At 36.6% G+C, this 19,911-nt stretch overlaps 1 protein-coding gene and 1 long non-coding RNA gene across 7 annotated transcripts in view; one reads left to right on the top strand and one right to left on the bottom strand.

Annotated features, from left to right (window-relative positions):
- spo11 (SPO11 initiator of meiotic double stranded breaks) overlaps positions 1-1,551 on the bottom strand; it is a 29,740-nt gene extending 28,189 nt beyond the window's left edge. For 3 of the 6 annotated variants that reach the window (XR_015522739.1, XR_015522740.1, XM_087305428.1), the window contains exons 1-2: positions 1,139-1,551; positions 935-1,048 (exon numbers count right to left, since the gene is read on the bottom strand). Coding sequence is in view for 2 of the 6 variants with exons in the window: in XM_087305428.1 (XP_087161554.1) it covers positions 935-1,048; positions 1,139-1,230 (206 nt within the window). In the remaining 4 variants the exon portion in view is untranslated. 6 annotated transcript variants of the gene reach the window in all.
- LOC147838156 (uncharacterized) lies at positions 988-19,481 on the top strand. The gene is made up of 5 exons (XR_015523174.2): positions 988-1,221; positions 7,277-7,394; positions 9,212-9,414; positions 10,217-10,305; positions 19,398-19,481. It is a non-coding gene; the product is annotated as an uncharacterized LOC147838156 (long non-coding RNA).
- The last annotated feature ends 430 nt before the right edge of the window (positions 19,482-19,911 follow it).

Genomic DNA, 19,911 nt, shown 5'->3' with positions numbered 1-19,911 from the left:
AAATTAGAATAGCAAAGAGCAAATGCAGTAAAAATGTGAAACACACTGTACATATTCAGTGTGTTGTACTCAGATACTTCACTAAATGCAGTAATGTCTAACTTTACTTTGGTTTTCAAATGGCTTTGCAAATTGTTTACAGTGCTGTCTTGAGCGTTTTCAGGAAGGGTCACCAAAATCTGACTTTTTTGCATTGGAAAAAAATGTACAGAGTAAACTGTCATAATGAAAACATGACAAAGCCATTTGACTATGTTCATAAACAATGATGTCAGGACTTTTCATCTTGATGCCACTGACATTTTCATTGACATCAATAATTGCTTTTGAGCAATGAGATATCCATTTTTAGCAAGAAGTGGCATGCTTTTGCAGGTTATCTACTAGGTTGTGCAGTTTGTATTAATTGTTTTGAGATATGCATTAACTGTTGTGCAATTTTAAATAATGTTGTGTGAAATGCACCTAAGACAATTAAAAAGAACTGTAAATGTTAAGGATTGAACTTTTGTACATATTTCCTCCCATTCATCAAGTGGAATATTTACATTTAATTCTTCTTTACAGGAAGCCGATTTAAATTCTGATGTTTCTGCCGAGCATGATTTTAACTTTAAACCTAAATACTACATTTAGTACTACATTTTAGGACAAAATAAGCTCAATTTACCTTTATCAAAACGTTTCTCTGGCTCTTTTTACTTAGGATTTCAATAGATAGATATACAGGCAGATCCATACATTGATATCCAGATAGATAAATAGAACAACAGACCAACATACTGTGCAGACAGACAGACAGACAGACAGACAGACAGACAGACAGACAGATAGATAGATAGATAGATAGATAGATAGATGGACTGTATAAATAAGCATGACACAAACAAACACAAACACACACACACACACACACACACACACACACACACACCTGACATTGTTCCAGCAGGATCTATTTATAAGTCTCAGCACAGGTGCTTCACCTTTAGACACATCGATGACAATCCTCTCAATGACTTTCTCGATGCGCGTCAAAACATCCTGGCTGTGAACGAGGGAGTCAAACAGACGAAAATAAAGGCAGCGTTAACTAGAATTAAAACATTATATTACTGCCAACGTTAATGCTAGTCACCTGCTGATGTCCTCCTGGCATCTGTCGACCGTTTCCAGACTCTCGCACAGCGCTTCCCTCAACTTATCTACCTCAGTAAACTGGTAAGCCATTGAAATGCAGTGTGTGAACCGTAGTCGAAGTGGTTAATGTTTTGTCCGCAGTTCGCTGTTGTGTGTAACTGCTAACGTTACGTTAAGTGGATGCAGGTTAGCAAATTAGCGTCAGAAGTTCCCCAGGTCGTCGGAAAGGAAGTCAAATTTAAGATAATAAACCGCTAGATGAGAAAATTACCAAGGAAGACACTACGAAATATCATAAACAAGGTATTGATATGTAATTTCAGTTAAACAATACTATAACTGAGCGCGAACGCTTCAAGTGAGCAGTTAACGGTTGTGTGCACGCTGAGCAGATCGGAAGGTTGCCTGCCTGGCGCGCGCCTGACATGTTGTTATTTATTTATTTATTTATTTATTTATTTATTTATTTATTTATTTATTTTGATGCCAGGGTAACGTAACAATAACAACATCATACAAATTTGTTACAAAAAGGTGTACATGAGTTTTACAGAGGAGTAAAGCATTAAATAAACACATAAAGGAGAAAACAACAACAAAAGAAAAACAAATAAAATTAACTTGTGTTAAGAAAATTAAAAAATGAAAATAAGTTAACAGTTCTAATAGCCTTAAGATTTTTAGAGGAAGCAATAGTTCTAATGTACTGTTGAATTTCCTTTTCAAAGACAATAAAACAAGGTATACGCTGAGAGAATTTACAGCGGTGTATATGAAATTTAGCAAGGATTAAAAGGAGATTAATAATAAAATATTCCTTACTTTTCTCATCAGGAGTATTGAAAAAACCCAACAGGACATCCTTAAAAGATAACAAGAATCCTGGTAGTACGCGCCTAACATGTTAACGTTTAATTCTGTCTTAACTTTACGTAGGCTTACTTGAAAAATAGTTACTGATTTCTAATTACTGATAATTTAAATAGTATAAAATACACTAATGCCTATTTAATGCAATATTTTTAGTTTTGCAAACCTTTGTTTGCAGTTTTATTAAATCCAATTATTTAATAGGGGTTTGAGGCACTTTTTAAGTGATGCAATTGTGTAATACTTCATTATATTTTTGTAATACTTTCAAAGTGAAGTGGCGAATGTATGTCGTTAGGAAACATTAATATATAAAGACACTTACATATGTTTTCAGGTAATGTGATACATGTATATTGTACTTCTAAATTTGCATAACATATTTATATTCAATAGTTGTAATCGTTCAATACAAATAACACATATTTACTTTAATTGCAATTTACTGCATATGACATGCAAAAAATAGAAATGACAGAAAGTCTTTTTCTTATCAAATAAAATCCATCCATAATCTACCACTTATTTAAAAGTGCACTTATTAGAAATAAAAATTAATTAAACTGTACATTCTTTTAGGTGCCTTGCAATAAATTAATTTGGCCACACTTTATTTTGATGGTCCATTTGTTGAATTTAAGTTACATTGCGTCTACATGCCAACTAATTCTCATTAGACTATAAGGGTAATACTATACGGCCACTTGTATGTTCTTTGATCATGTATCCAAAAATATTTATAATTTAGTTCAAATTCCTCTTTATTTGTCAAACTAAGAATAAAAACTACTTAAAAAATGACTACCTTTCTATTATATATTTTTTTCCTCACATTCAATCTCCTTTTAGGTGTCAAAATCACTGTTTTCACTTGTCGCACACCCAAAGTTTTAAACTGCAACAATGAAAATAACATCTTAAAATAATATTTATCTGGCATCTATTAGTGTATCTTAATAAAGCACTAGTGAAATAATTGAAATATTTATAGTTATTAATGTGAGATTATTAATATTATTTTTTATACAAAATATAGCTGTCGCACAGTATCAGTGTCATTTTCACCACAACCCTCTAATGTCGCTTTTAAAGGTTTGAGTGGAAGATTATTTAGGTGGTTTCTATGAAAATGAATAGTGTCATCTGAGAACATGCTTAAGATGGAGAGAATTTCATTTTTTATCTACAACACTTGAGGAAAAATCAAGGTAAATATTGGTTGATAAGGAAATACATTTATTCTACGTCATTTCCAAACATGTTGTACCTTCAAAGATGTTTTTAAAAACCAAACAAAATTAAGGTAAATAAGTGTGTTTTGTATACATGTAAGGCTAGTACACTGAAAACAGTGTTGCATGCAGAACTGTTGCAAACAATTTATTTGTGTTGAATTTAAACAAACAAATTAAGTTTAATAATGTTTAACTTAATTTGTTTGTTTAAATTCAACACAAATAAATTGTTTACAACCACTTAACGTAAAAGAATTTAGTAAATCCAAGGAATCATCTCTGAATTATTTTTTTCAGTGTATCAATTCAAAGCTAATCAGTGAATCTATTTTTAATTTTTTCACAATAAACTGTAGAAATGTCATTTCCACCACTTTCTTTCCATCACCACACACATTTAAAAAAAATAATATTTACAAAGTTATCATCACACATTAAAAGTGTTTAAGTTAATGCTTTAATTAATAAAGAAATTCAATTTATTCATTTTATTTTTAATAATTTTAACCAAATTAATATTACATTTTAGAGTGTGACAAGTGTATAATTCAGCATACAACTAATTTATTTCATTGACAAATGTACAATTATTACATATTTTGTGGAAGATTTGGTTAAACTACATACAAATATGATCTTAGACAATGTTTGACTGCCATAATGTATTTCATTTTGAAATAGCCTGTATATTGAGATGTGGTGAAATTGAGATTTGTTAAGTTCACGATGGAAAAACATCTTCCTCTTCTTATCTAAGTTTGTCCTCTTACAGATCCTAAAACTAGACAAATGTTTTTGATTTTTTTTAAATAATGAGGCTATGTTACGTTAATTTTGATAACGTTTTTTTACTCAACTCAATGGCCCTAAATAGACTGTTAGGTTAGGTTTAGGGTTAGTCTAAGTTGACATGTACTTGCAAAGTTTATTATAGTCAGTTAAATGTCTGTTGGAGGAGCAGTATCAACAGATATTAAGCACACAGTCTACTAATATGGACCATCAAAATAAAGTGTGACCATTAATTTTATATTAATATCAAGCTCTATACTTAGTTTGTAGTATAGTTCAATTAAATAGGTAAATAAATTATTTTAACAATTATATGTACTGTTACTGTGTGTTCAGCTTGAAATGAAATCCAAATTTTATGTTAATTAGGACATCAATAGAGGGAACTGATCTTGTTGACAATGTGTGAAAAAACTGTGAGACTAAGGGAGACAGAGGTCCTTTGCCCCTGACCTGACCTGAAAACCTCCATAGGGCTCCTCGCTGAGCATCTGGGCATCTTTTCCTCTTTTCTTGAGTGACATTGACAAGCAGTTTCCGTAACACTTGAGTTTAATCTGCAGATAATTACTATCTCTCCAAATCCAACACAGCAACACCTCACAGCCGACTCTAATAGATTGTGAAAGGGTACAAAGAGGCAGACTATCTCTCTTCCTAGGCTGAGGTTACAGTCGACCTCGCGTAGTGTGCGGTTTTTGTCTCAGGGCGAGTGTTAGCTTTGTTGGGCCGAAGTACAGGGTTATAAGGCCGCAGAAGGGGGGAGTTTGAAGACATTTTGAAGGGGGCACTGGTCTGCAGGTGATGAGGATTAGCTGAAGCCTGAGGCCCCTCGAAACCAAATACAGATCTGTCAGTCTAATCCGCACAAATAGAAAACAGCCTGTGCCTCTCTCTCTTTCTCATTTGGCACATCTACCCCACCGCTGCTTCATCTCTCTCACATCTGCCCTTTGCCAAACACTACTTGCCCTCAGCCTGTTAATGGGACACAGAGAAGCATCCCAAAGGAGGAAGTGACTGATTGGCCCTGGCAGTAATGGACAGCTCTGCATAACCTCACAGAGCGATGAGATAAAGAATGTGGGAGGGCTTTTGTCATTAGTGAGGAGAGCTGTGCAGCCCCTTGGATCTACTATCCTGGTTTTTTATTAAATAAAGGTTCCTTATTGCCTTTGATGCTTCCATGAAAAAACCTCAGACATCAATGGAAACTTCGTTTCACAAAATGTTCCTAGTTAAAATGCTTCTTTTAAAAACTATTACTAGCAAAATACATGTGGCTCAAATCCATCCCACACCAGACACTTACAGCCGTCCCCACATACCGCATGATGGCACTTTGACGGTCCGCTCCAGTTTGCCAGATCTGGGCCACAATTAAATCATACCAATATCACAAATCAGCCAGAATTCAACCAAATGAACCAGAACTGACCCTATTCTGGGCCACAGTTTGCTTTTATTCTGGCCCAGATCTGGCCTACACTTTACACTTGCTGGGTGTGGCAGATTACAAAAATCCTATGAGCTATGAGCCCAACTAAAGCAAACACTTTTCTCCATGATAGTGACTTTAGTCTATGTGGTCCACATATGTTTTTAGAAAACTGGGCCACATTTGCCATATCTTCTCTGGGCCGCTTTAGGCTCACAGCCACATTAGCCAGGGCTAACTGTGCCAAATATTTGCCAAAAGTGGCTCACATTTGTTTTAGGATAACTGGGCCACATTTGCCATATCTTCTCTGGGCCAATATAGGTTCACACAGCCACATTAGCCATAGCTTACTGTGGCGACTATTCGCCAAACGTGGCCCACATATGTCTTAAGATAACTGGCCCATATTTGCACCTATGTGAACCACTTTAGGTTTAGACCCAGCAAGGCAAAAATGTGGCAAACTGCGGCCCACACTTGTCCTCCATCATTTGGGCCAAAATTACCATTTTCCACATGGGCCACATTTGGCTCACATTCAGATTACATTGTGCCATAAGTGCCAAATCTTTGCCTTAAATGGCCCATACATGAATTTGAATCGGGGCGAGGCAGTGGCGCAGTAGGTAGTGCTGTCACTTTACAGCAAGAAGATCGCTGGGTCGCTGGTTCGAACCTCGGCTCAGTTGGCGTTTCTGTGTGGAGTTTGCATGTTCTCCCTGCCTTCGCGTGGGTTTCCTCCGGGTGCTCCGGTTTCCCCCACAGTCCAAAGACATGCGGTACAGGTGAATTGGGTAGGCTAAATTGTCCGTAGTGTATGAGTGTGTGGATGTTTCCCAGAGATGGGTTGTGGCTGGAAGGGCATTCGCTGCGTATAAACTTGCTGGATAAGTTGGCGGTTCATTCCGCTGTGGCGACCTCAGATTATTAAAGGGACTAAGCCGACAAGAAAATGAATGAATGAATTTAAATCTTTGGCCACCCTTTGCCATTGTACAGGTGGGCCACTTCAGGTTCACATTAATTTTGTCTGGGCCGAAGGATTACCACCAGTGTCGCATAACTGCCTAAATAGCCCACATTCGTATGCTATCTGGGTCCCTGAATCCAAATAGTTTTTCGCCCAGTGGTGTCACTTAGAAAACACACTTTTGAAACTTTGAGTTTTAAAAGTGTAGTTTTACCCTTTAATAGGTGAAGAACCATATGCAGTATGGTAAAGCCATTAACATTGATTGCAATATGATACATTTTTTAAACATAAAAGTTCAAATGCCTTGTTATTAAAAACATGTTTAAAATACTGGTGCAGGGATATGTACTAGGGCTGCAAAATGTATCTTTTAGTATTGATATCACAATGTGATTTTTCACCATAGACAGAAGACCAACCCAGGCTCATTCTAAAAACGTACCCATGTACACATTTCTGGAGACAGAGAAATACGTCCCGGGTGTACGTTTTTTACGGTTTATGTTTTTGCGAATCCACGAAAGGCTGCTGTGTAGCTGTTCTCGCGTAAACCCACCAGAGGCCGCTGTTGACTGACTGTTTGACTGACTGAATGACTGACTGACTGACTGATCGACTGACCCACCCTCCTTCCCTAAACCCAACCAATTTTATTGACTGACCCGCCCACTCACTTCCCTAAACCCAACCAACACTTTTCAATAGCAATCCAGTAAAAAGAAAAGCCCTCGTCTGATTTTTACCACGTTTTTAGTTTTTACCACATTCCCACCCTGTTATTTATTTTATTTTTTGGATTCTATTGTTGTTTTACCTGTTTTCTAGAACCATTCTTCAATGGACTCGAAGCCCGTCATCGTGGTTAACTCCTCTCTAATCCGTCTACGTACATGATGAGCTAACAGGACAAACTGGTTACAGCGGAAAAGCTCTCCATACGGAGGTAAGCGGTCAGCTGGTAAACGCGAAATGGAATGGCATCATACAGCCCTGTATCGTTCATATAAAAAATGAAATGCAGCCATACGTACCTCTGGCTACATAATTTGCATTCTCTAGAAACGTATATACGGCTACATTTTCAGAAGGAGCCTATGTTGCACAAGATACATGCAATGTTAAGTTCGGATTACACTTTATCATGTGCTTGTATTTTGATGCCTGTAATTAGACATAAGAAATTGTACCACTTGTGACTTTAACAATGATTCATTTAATTGAATTATATATATTTTTATTATTCAGTTACTGTACTTGAATACTGTTAGACTCTGGAAATGATAAAACACTTTATTGTTGTTGTTTCTTTTTCATGTTTATATTTTTAGATTGTTATGCATGAAAATACTCACAACATGCACACAGACATGCACTGCAAATGGCACAGACAGCAAGGAAAATGTGTCGGGGAAATTTATACATTGTTTATTAGATTTTATGGAGATGCAGTCCCACTGCAGAATCAGCCCAATTGATCTAAAATTCTTATAATATAATAGTATAAGATAATATAATATTATAATATAATTCTTTCCAATTAAAGATAATAGATTTATCTGGTGAAATTGTATTCATATGGCAAAATAAAGACAAAAACGCAATGCTAGATTTTTCCAATATCGTGCAGCCCAAGTATACAGTACTCTTAGCAAATTTCTCAATGCTGTTAAAAACAATGTTTAGACATGTAAAAAATGTGCTGCATGATGTTTAAATTCTAATATCTACATAAAAGCTAAGAAAAAATCTCTAAAAATGGTTTTACAAACACATCTAAAACCCAATCTAATTGACCATGTAGAATTGAAAACACTGGTTTTATTGACCTTATTTAGAAGGGTTGTGAATTTAAATATTAATAATGCTCAAATGTTCCTGACATGGTGGCTCAGTGGTCAGCACTGTCACCTCACAGCAAGAAGGTTGCAGGTCCAAGTTGTGCATGTGAGAATGTATAGATGTTTCCCAGTAATGGGTTGCAGCTGGTCGAGTAAAACGTCGAGTAAAATCTGCTGTGTAAAACGTATGCTGGATAAGTTGGTGGTTCATTACGTCTTTCGCAACCCCTGATGAATAAAGGGATTAAGCCGAAGGAAAATGAATGAATGATATTGACAGACTGCACAGAAGAAATTAACTGAATATCTTGATCTCTAAAAAGAGTTAGGTGTTCATTTCACAGGTGTTCATTTTTCTGATAATGTCATTTTTGTAAGCTGTTTTAAACTCCTGAAAAACTCAAAAGGAACATTGGTTTAGCTTGATGTTGTTCAAATTTATGTCAGACCAGTTAATTCTTCCCCTTATTTACAAAGCCTTTATTTTGTGCTGCATAACGATAGCTGATTGATTAATTATTCTTACTACATTTTGCAAATGCTTTCAAATACCAACTTAAAATGAGCAATGGTGCAACATTGCAAGTGACTGATCATAATGACTCAGCGATGTTTAGAGTAAAGCAAAACAAGACACAAAAGTGCAGGCTTCAGACTTTAACACGAGTATACAAAGTCCAAATCGTTTTGTGGAAACTGTCATGGCATAAAAGCACGGGAAACTAAAGACCAGTGATCTAAATCAATGACACACAAACACATGAGCGGAAATAAGAATATCTACAAGCTTTCAGACAGCTGCGTTTGTGGCCATCTTGCACAAATACGTAAAACACACGACAGAAATGCAGTGCTACAGGCGATGCATGTGGAAGGAAAGAGATCTGAAGCTTTGTTTTCTTTTTTCTTCCCTTGTTCACAGCTGTGTCTCATATGTTCGGGTGGCCTCTCGCAGTGTCAGCTTGGGTATCGCTCTGTCCCACCTGGACGCATGTGTTTTAGCAGACTGCCGTGATGCAGGGTGCTCACACCCAGGGTGTCCTGAGAATCTAGACAGGCCAGAACGGTTGGAAGAACACGATTTGCCCTTCTCTACTCCCTAAATCTTCACCGCTTCATTTGAGGGTAAGTTTACCCTGAAAGAGTTTTACTGTATGCTTCACAGGGCCGCCCCACTGTTTCCCATCCCGCTGCCTTCAAAAGGCTGCCCCCCGCCTTGAACCAGACAACATGCGAAATAAATATTACTCTGACCCTTGTCTTCAAATCTTGGTGCCAGAGTCAAACAGAGCAAATGAAAAGGGGGGGAAAAAGGAGAGAAGCTTTAGGCCTTTGAGGTGTTGTGGGAGAGTGCGAAGACGAGAGTGTGTATGTTATTTCACACTGGAATTAGCACATCTTTTGATTTCAGCACCATGTTTCAACCTGTAGAGGAGTTAAGAAGATTAAGACTGATTCAAGAGACACAGACTCATTCTGAAAATGTACTGCTATATACATTTCGGAAGAGCACTAAATACTTCCCAGGAGCTGCTTTTCTTTTTCAGTTTTTGTTTTCACAAATCCGTCAGTGGCCGATGTGTGCACTTTTTCAGATCACAGATTTCTCTTGCAAGTGCCATTCGCCTGCTGTCCTCAAAAAAATCCACCAGAGGCTGCTGTCGACTGACCGATTGACTAATCCACTCTCCTCCTTCCATAAACCCAACCAATAGTTTTTTAAAAAGCACCGATTGACCCGCCCAGCCACTTCCATAAAGCTAACCATCAGTTTTCAAAAGCAATCCAGAAAAAGAAAAGCCCTCATCTGATTCTTACTTCGTTTTCAGATTTTATCACATTCTCACCCTGTTATTTACTAGTTTATTTTATTATATGGCTTCTGTTTTTGTTTTACCTGCTTTCTGGAACCGTTCTTCACCTTCAGGTCAACTTTTCTCTTCGTCTCAAGTCGAAGACGAACATGGCGAGCTAACTGGACAAACTGGTAATAGCGGGAAAGCCGTCCACATGGAGGTACGTGGTCAGCTGGTAACTGCAAAAAGGAACGTCAATGTAATGATTTTAAAGATGAAACAGTCATACATACTTCTGGCTACGCAATTCGCAATCTCCAGAAATGTATATAGGGCCTTGTTTTCAGAATGAGCCTATGTTGGATTCAAGAGACAGCAACACAATAAGAGATATTTGGAAATCAGTATTCAGTGAGGACGCATTTCAAAGTTTTCTATTTCTAATTTCTGTTTATTCCAAATTTAATGTAAAATTTTAGTCCTTATTCAGAGGTTTTTGTTGTTGTTATTGGATAAATAAACAAAATCATGTATCATGTTATAGATGTTTATATAAATTCTTGGACCACACAAAACCAACCCACCAAACAATTTTGTGGTTAATAGACTTGATTGAACAAGCCTAAATTTGGTCTGTGAAATACAAATAGACATCTAAGAATAGTCCAAAATTTTTGACTAAAAGATATCTATTCGATTTTTGACTGACGGCACAAATTTAGCTTTATTTTAAACAAGCTGTCAATATTTAGATATCTATAAGATGTCTATTAGACTTCTTTAATATTAAATTTGAGATCTCAAAAAGCATACACAGCGGCCTCTGGCGGATTTGCAAAAAACGGCAAAAAAATGTATCCCCCGGGACGTATTTTGCGGCCTCTAGAAATGTATATAGAGGTACGTTTTCAGAATGAGCCTGGGTTTCCTGTAAATTATTGAGAATATTTCATATTCTATTCTAATACATAAATTAGCCTACACATATTTTAATCTCATATATAAATCATATAAATCGTTAATGGTTGAAATTTACAGTAGGCTATTTATTAAGGAATTTAAAAAATCCTACTTAATAGTAATAATAATAAGTATTATTAATCATTATTTATTTATTTATTTATTTATTTATTCATTTTATTTCATTTATTTATAAATACATTGTAATTAGTACAATTTAACACATTCAAACCACTGCAGAAATGTTCTAACTAACAGACCCATGTCATAAAGTGATACATTTCTTTATAAATAACCTACTATAAATTAAAACCATTAACAGATGCTACAATTTTTTGTTTTCACAAGCTTAAACATAAAGTAAATTCCACTATTAAATAATTGGTCACCTATAGCTTTCGTCATGAGCCATGGCTAAGTTCAAAATGGCATTTATTTAAATTTTTCAAAATGCACCGTGAAGGGAACGCAGTTGTCAATATGATGATCGCTAAAACTCAACTGTAAAAAAAATATGAGAGATGACTTTAATGCATGTTGTTGTTCAAGTTAAAATTTTGGAACGTTCAAAATGAATAAGGCATAGGGGGATAATTGGGAATAGAACACAACAAGTGATGTGCGATATCACTGGTTGTTTATCTGATCTGATACCAAGTAAAATAAAGGCGAGTATTGGCGATTTGATCCGATACCGATACTTTGCCCAAAAATGACTGTTTGGGAAATTAAAGTAACAAGTAGTGTTCTAAAAAGTCACTTCATAACGAACACGAGACATATTACAGGTCATTCTTGTTTATTGATGAAGAATTATCATACAAAAAAAGAACCAACTTACATATTTATTGACAGCATCTGAGCACATATATCTTAAAACGCCTGTCTGAACATCTGAACATAAAACAAAAAACATGCACACCTTTTAGTTTAGTGACATGTTAATCCGGTCCCCTTGAACATTTTTTACCTTTTTCTTTTGTTTTATCATTGTCACAAAAACCAAGCCTCCAAAATACAGCCACATCGCCACATTTTCTCCCTCTGTACCTGGATGGTGCCTGTCTGCTGCACCTAAGGACTCTGAAAGCGATGTCTGTCTCGCCCTAGCAGGCAGCAGCACCTGTGCCTCTCCTCTTCTGACCGCCTAGTCATGACGTAGTCATATTCTGTCTTGTGATTTATATGTAGGTATTTGATTAGGTTTGTGGTATTACCACAGTACCTCACTGTTTTGTTACACGTTTCACAAACTGCATCGTTTGCATGTCTGAGCAACATGTGCCAGGCCAGCGGACTGAGTGGCTAGCTAGCGTGCTCAGCAGTTGTACAGTGCCGTATTACGCACATGACTTGGCAGGCGGAAGAACAAGTAGTTCTGACTAAGTTTACATTATTTGGATAAACTAGGGTAATTGTGGTACTTTCCACTGTATATCTATTTCCAATAAACTACATATTTGCTCCAAATTACTGAAGTATCGATATTTTGATAAGATTATTATTATTAACCATTATTATTATTTTATTTATTTATTTATTTATTTGTTTGTTAGTTTTTTTTTGTTTGTTTATTTATTTATTTATTCATTTATTTATTCATTTTATTTTATTTATTGTTAATACATTGTAATTAGTACAATTTAACACATTCAAACCACGGCAGAAATGTTCTAATCAACAGGCCGATGTCATTTAGTGATACATTTCTTTATAAATAACCTACTATAAAGTTTGCATGTCTTAACAACATGTGCCAGGCCAGCGGACTGAGTGGCTAGCTAGGGGGCTCAGCAGTTGTACAGTGCCGTATTACGCACATGACTTGGCAGGTGGAAGAACAAGTAGTTCTGACTAAGTTTACATTATTTGGATAAACTAGGGTAATTGTGGTACTTTCCACTGTATTTCTATTTCCAATAAACTACATCTTTGCTCCAAATTACTGAAGTAGCGATATTTTGATAAGATTATTATTATTAGTCATTATTTTATTTATTTATTTATTTATTTATTTATTTATTAATTTTATTTTATTTATTGTAAATACATTATAATTAGTACAATTTAACACATTCAAACCACGGCAGAAATGTTATAACCAACAGGCCGATGTCATTTAGTGAAACATTTCTTTATAAATAACCTACTATAAAGTTTGCATGTCTGAACAACATGTGCCAGGCTAGCAGACTGAGTGGCTAGCTAGTGTGTTCAGCAGTTGTACATTGCCGTATTACGCACATGACTTGGCAGGCGGAAGAACAAGTAGTTCTGACTAAGTTTACATTATTTGGATAAACTAGGGTAATTGGGGTTACTTTCCACTGTATTTCTATTTCCAATAAACTACATCTTTGCTCCAAATTACTGAAATATCGATGAATAATCGATTCCAGGACATACAAAGCTGGTATCGGAGATATCAATATTTTAGTATTGATGTGCACATCACTAAACACAACCAAGAACTGTGCTACTAACTACAACTCGGTGACGTGGGCATAGTACAAACGTTTGTGACAAATGTTTGTTGGAACGACGGATTTGGTAAACACCAAATCAACGAACTATGTTTGTAATGACGAAACTTGCAAACTTAGTTAGCTAACAATGGTTTTCATAAGCGCACCGCAGATTAGTTGTGGTTTCTTTAGTAACTTATTTGTCCTTGCGTTTTTTAGACTCCCAATCAGTTATTATAGTTATTTCTTTCTTCTGGAATCGCTTGAGACTTCCTGTGTGGATTCATTCAATTTTGCTTGGTGTAATCCTTTGATGGATTTTTATTACAACCACAAACCATTTCAAAATGGTAGTTTGTATTTGACTGCACAGACTTCAAACTTGCAAATTTTATATACATTGGTAGCTCTGTGGCACTTTTTTCCTGTGAAGAAAGCGTTCTTCTTTCTTCACTTGATTACTCAAATTTATATCACTCATCAGTTTGCAGTGCGGTTTGAGGTTGTTTAGACTGAGAAGAACTGTGACCTTTTTTATCTTGCTTTTAAGACATGATGCAATAGGAGTCTTTAAGTGTGTAAACAATCAGGAAAGCTTCTAGTTGCGCTCCAGTCTCATAACTCTTAGGTTAAGTGAAAAGGAAATATGGATCTATGTGGTCAACTGTCAAGCGGTTTGTCAGCACACTGTGAAGCTGATATGAGAAGTAACTTGGTAGCACAGATGACATCACGTCTTGGCGAGCACAACATTTCACATCATGCATAGTTAGTTTACATCAACTCACGAACTAACAAATTCTTGCTTCTGAGTAGGTCAGGACCCATTCTTGTCACACTTTGACAACTCATTTTACAATGTGCAGGGGCCTCCATTGCTTTTAATGAGAAACCCTTTTTGTACATGCTAATGCTAAAGGCATCTGCAGTTTTATTGTTATTGTTATTAGGATGTGAGTTTTTCAAAGTAAACTTACGTTATTTACGTTACACTACGAACACATTTACAAGCATGTAACCATCTCTTAGCACCAAACACTACCATTTATCAATGTAAAACACAGGATTTAGCAGGCAGATACAACTGCAGTCACTGCATTCCTAGTCTTCTAAGGCAGTGTGGGTTGGTCCTGGAAGAAATTGACAGGATTTGTGTGTGATGAATTCAAAAATTGCCACCAGAAATGTATCTTGCGTCAGCTTTGGTTGTCGAATTTACATGCACACTGTGAACACACACTTGGAGCAGTGGGCCACCCCAGGAGCAGTAGGGTGCTGGTTATTCACCCCCCTATCTACAATCCCTGCCGGTGCCAGGACTCAAACCTGCATGCTTTGGGTTACACAGAAACCCCAACTGACCCGGCTAAGGCTCGAACCAGCGACCTTCTTCCTGTGAGGCGAATGTGCTTCCCACTGCGTCACCGCGCATTGCCGGCATTAATTCATATACATTTTTTTTTTAATTGGGTGAAGTATCTTTAAGTTGTATAATATAATAAATGTATATATATATGTATATATATATGTATATATATATATATATATATATATATATATATATATATATATATATATATATATATATATATATATATATATATATATATACAGTGGTGTAAAATAACTAATTACAAATACTTAAATTACTGTAATTGAGTAATTTTCTCAGGAATTGTAATTAAGTAAGTTTTAAAAATGTGTACTTTTACTTCCCTTTGAGTACATTTTTGCTGCAGTAATCAGTACTTTTACTCCACTCCTTTTCTTCAACCTTCAGTCACTATTTTTTTCTTGTCTATGGGGATTAGAAAAATCAATCATGTTATTCCTGTCCAATCAAATCACACATAGAAGGTATATTGCCTCATAATGAACTACCTCCAAATAGGGTTGATCAAAAGAAATATATTATTGCAAATCAAATATGTAATATATGAATTGATGTTTACTTTAAACTTATTATAAATATATAATTATATTGTTCCATTATGATGATTAAAATATATATATTTTTTTTGTCAAATAATTTTGTGGCTAAAAAGTATCGGTTCAGGCACCATTTTGGCACCGGTACCATTTTAAAAGAATCGATTTAGCACCAGTATTGAAATAACCCCAAACGATACCCAACCCTACCTCAAAACATGTGCGCTTTATAATTGCAGCAAACTGTATGGAAGCATTAAAAGTGTACAAGATGTCCAAAATTTTTACATGCATTGATATTGTTATATATATATATATATATATATATATATATATATATATATATATATATATATATATATATATATATATATATATAGTGGCTCCCATATACAGCCATGGCCGATGGTTATAACTGAAACCATGTCCTTCACTTTTAAGTCCTTAATCAGACGCCGGCTCAATGTATATATATCTCGTGTATGTATATATATATATATATATATATATAAAATATATATATAAATGGAATAAGAACAAGAATCTTATTTTCTCACAATTCTCACATTGTGTTCTCGTTTTGCTGTGGAGTTCTTTCTTCCAAGGTAACCTGGCAAGATCAGTCTGCAAGAAAACACAAGTCCATTCTCGCCATTCTTGGGATTAAGAAACAGCGTATCTCTTTGCGTTTGAGAATTTACAGATTTCATATATGCGCAAACAGCGTCTAATATTTCAAAGACCAAGGAAAACATGATCTTGCATCATTTGACCACTTTAAATGGAATCCTTGTTAGAAGACAGCCAGTCACATACACTGCTTTAAGTATTATTCAGCAGTGTTCTTTTAAGCATAAGGATAAACACTCGTGCATTGTTTTCCTTTCCCCTCATCTCTTTTGCGTAAATGCCTGGCCTTTGTGTACATTCCCTGCTAATAAAAGTTTGTTTTCAAGAGGGTGAGTGAGGCTGAGAGAGAGATTGTGCTTGAAAGAGAGAGTCACTGGGAGATCTCAGGGTGCTGTTCTGCTTAACTTCCCCCGGTCAAAAGCTCCTCAGTGTGGCTATCCAGGCCGCCAAATCAGCCTGTGCCCACTGTTTACTGTGCCGGTCACAAGGGCCACCGGAGCTTGAACAAAGGGGGGTCTGTTCCTATTGTCCTTGCCCAGAATTACAGCTCTCTGTTGGGCCGAGAGGGGGACCGGGGGGCCCTGGCTCCCATATACAGCCATGGCCGACGGTTATAACTGAAACCATGTCCTTCACTTTTAAGTCCTCAATCAGACGCCGCCTCAATGTAAACACCTGCAGCCATTCACCCTATCTGATGAAGCTGGAAAGCACTGTTTACATGGTTCAGGCTACTACTAATGGGCATTTAACACAGAACAAGGCAAAAACAGTGTAAGAAAGCACAATGCAGATCGATTAACCACATTTATTTCCATTCCAGGGCTGAAAGTTGTCCTAAATGAGAACTAAACACTAAGGGGCGTAAAGCAGGCTGACTTCCTCTCCATCCATCTTCCCAAACCTAAATCAAAGCAGCTGCTGTTTCACATCTGGGATTGCCCAGCTCCCTTGGCGCTGAATCCGCTTTAATGAGTGTACCTGACACCTGTGCTCGAGGCTAAACTGTTTATGAAACAATATCTCCGCAACTGATGCTTGTGCACATGACACATGTGACTGGAGGTTAATGTGGCGGTGTGACAGAATAAACCGCTCAGGTGAGCTCCAGAAGCGTCACATTAAACTGAGTGTTTAAGAGGTGCTGAGCTTTAACGGGCAGGTGGGATCGGGCTCACACAACAGCTGTCCACCATCTGAACATCCACATCTGGCTGTTTCAGTCATTATGAGCATTTATATGGATCACAAAGGAGTTCTTTGTAGTACCGTCGTTGTTTCTTTTTAACAGCAATAAAACGCTACAATGATTATAGGTGTCTTTGTAGATGAACTAATATGTTTGACCCCACCACTCTGTTTCCTTCAAGAAAAATTAGACATTATTAGTAGACATTTAGTTCTATGGCCATCAAATGTAGATGGCAGTAGATGTCCTAATGTGTCATTAATTTGATTTGTTCAAGTGATTCATTTATTAATGAAAAAAAAAGGCTCTTTATATAAATGGACCAACCCAGGCTCATTCTGAAAATGGAGCCCATTATGTAAATGTCAAGGATACTGTCACCGACTCGGTCCCAGTCATTCCCCTCGCTAGCCAGCAGAGGTCATCATCACCGGACTATTGACATTACGTCATCCCCACTGACTGATTGACACACACACCTGCAGCACATCTTCTAATTACCTGGCTCACACATATAAGCAGCACACACACACACACACACCTTCAGTGCGAAGTCTTGTTCTGCCCTGGCTAACACTACTGAGTGTTTCACATCCTTGCTTGCTTTCCCGTTGCTTACCTTGGACTGTTTATCGACCTTGTCTTGCCTGCCGCCTGCCTTGAACCCGAGCCTGATTACCGACTCTGATACACGCCGCCAGCCTCTGACCCATGCCTGCATACTCGCCCAGTGTTTGCCTGCCGCCAGCCCTTCGATTTGATACTACTGTGTTTGATGTGAGTTCGCACACGCATACCATCTGTGTGCATATTGTTATTAAACTCTGTTTAATAACTATACTGCAAATGGATCCCTCTGTGTCAGCCACTTCGTTACAAATACGTATTTCTCAAAAGTAATGCATATTTGTGTTTTTGTTATAAACTCAAATAATGCTAGAATTTGTATGTTAATTTATATTATAAACTCATATTATGCAATATAATCCAAAGCAGAGAATGTCCACCCTTAAAACAGTTAGAAGTTATGTTTGTAAAAGAGAGTTGCTATTGGAGCATATCAGATCATATATTTTGAGTTACGTGAAGTGTGAGACCATTGCAATTTAAGTGAAACTGACATGGTGGCAGAGAGAAGCCAACATTACGGAGCCTGAGAGAGTTCATTAATCTGCATGGTCTAAGAGGGCGCACACGGTAATTTATATTTAATTCTGTTCAATTTTTATGTATATTGTTGCAATATGTGAGTTTACATGAATGATGTTGTGTGTAAATACTGATGTTGCTAGATTCAGAGTTGTCGCACATGTTCATATGCATATCAGTGGACATTTAAGAGAGAGACTTTGAAAAAGACACTGAGAAATGCATATTTTTAATATTATATGTTCTATTTCTTGTAGTTTTCAAGGTGTTTACTACAAAGAGAGAGAAAGATAGAAACAAATAAACAGCAAAGACATCAGTATGAAGCGTGGCTATCATTTTATTTAGACCAGTGCAGCTATACTACATACACATTCCAGGAATGTGCCAAATACATTCCAGGAGATAAATTGTTTTGTGTACGCTTTTTCAGATCTCAAATTTCTCCTGCAAGTGACATTCACGCCTGCTATTCATGCGTAAATCCACCAGAGGCCACTGTCAACTGACTGACTGATCGACTGGCCTACCCTCCTCCTTCCCTAAACCCAACCGACAGTGTTTTGGAAAGCAATCCAGAAAAAGAAAAGCCCCCTGATTTTTACAACATTTTCAAGATTTTACCACATTTTCCAACGCAATCTCACAGCAATTCGTAGCTTTTCAATTTAGTGGCTAATTTGTATGAATTTGTACGATCTAATTTGTACATTTTAGTATGATTTGCTCATTACCCAGTGATGGTTGGGGTTAGAGGTGGGGTTGGGCGACATGTATCCTTTTTAAAATCGTACATTTTCGTACAACTGAACTCGTACAAATTAGCCACTAAACTGACAAAACGTAAAATACTTGCGTTTCCTCGTGAGATCAGGCTGAATTTTCCCCTTATTTTTTTTTACTTGTTTATTTTATCTTTTGGCTTTTGTTTTTGTCTGACCTGCTTTCTGGAATCATTCTTCGTCGGACCCCTATACCCTGTCGTCGCAGTCAACTCTGCTCTGCCTCTCAAGTCCGCCAACATATTCTGTGAACCACTGGACAAACTGGTACAGAAGTCAGTCAGCTGCTAACGTGAAAATAAATGGCGTCATACTGCCCTATAGTGTTTATTTTAAAGACGAAATGCAGCCATACATACTTCTGGCTACATAATTTGAGATCTCCAGAAACGTATATAGGGCTACGTTTTCAGAATGAGCCTTTTTTGGAATAAGCCGTTGAATCATTGGTTCACTCCATTCATTCAAACTGCAGATTCATTCAGCAATGAAACACTGCAGTATTTTGATTGGAGATGCACGAGATTTGTGCTGTGGTTTTATAGATAATAATCAGAGATGTATAGTAATGAAGTAGAATTACTTCACTACTGTTTTTAAGTACTAAAAGGCTGTATCTGTACTGGAGTATTGTTCTTTTCTTCTTTTACTTCAGTACATATTTTCGATGATTTTAATACTTTTACTCCAATAGAATTTGTATGTGCTCCATCGTTACTCGT

This window comes from Danio rerio, chromosome 23 (genome assembly GCF_052040795.2).
Source record: "Danio rerio strain M-AB ecotype USA chromosome 23, GRCz13ab, whole genome shotgun sequence".
NCBI lineage: Eukaryota > Metazoa > Chordata > Actinopteri > Cypriniformes > Danionidae > Danio > Danio rerio.
Note: the sequence above shows the minus strand (reverse complement) of the source record. Positions and strands in the feature narration are given on the sequence as shown.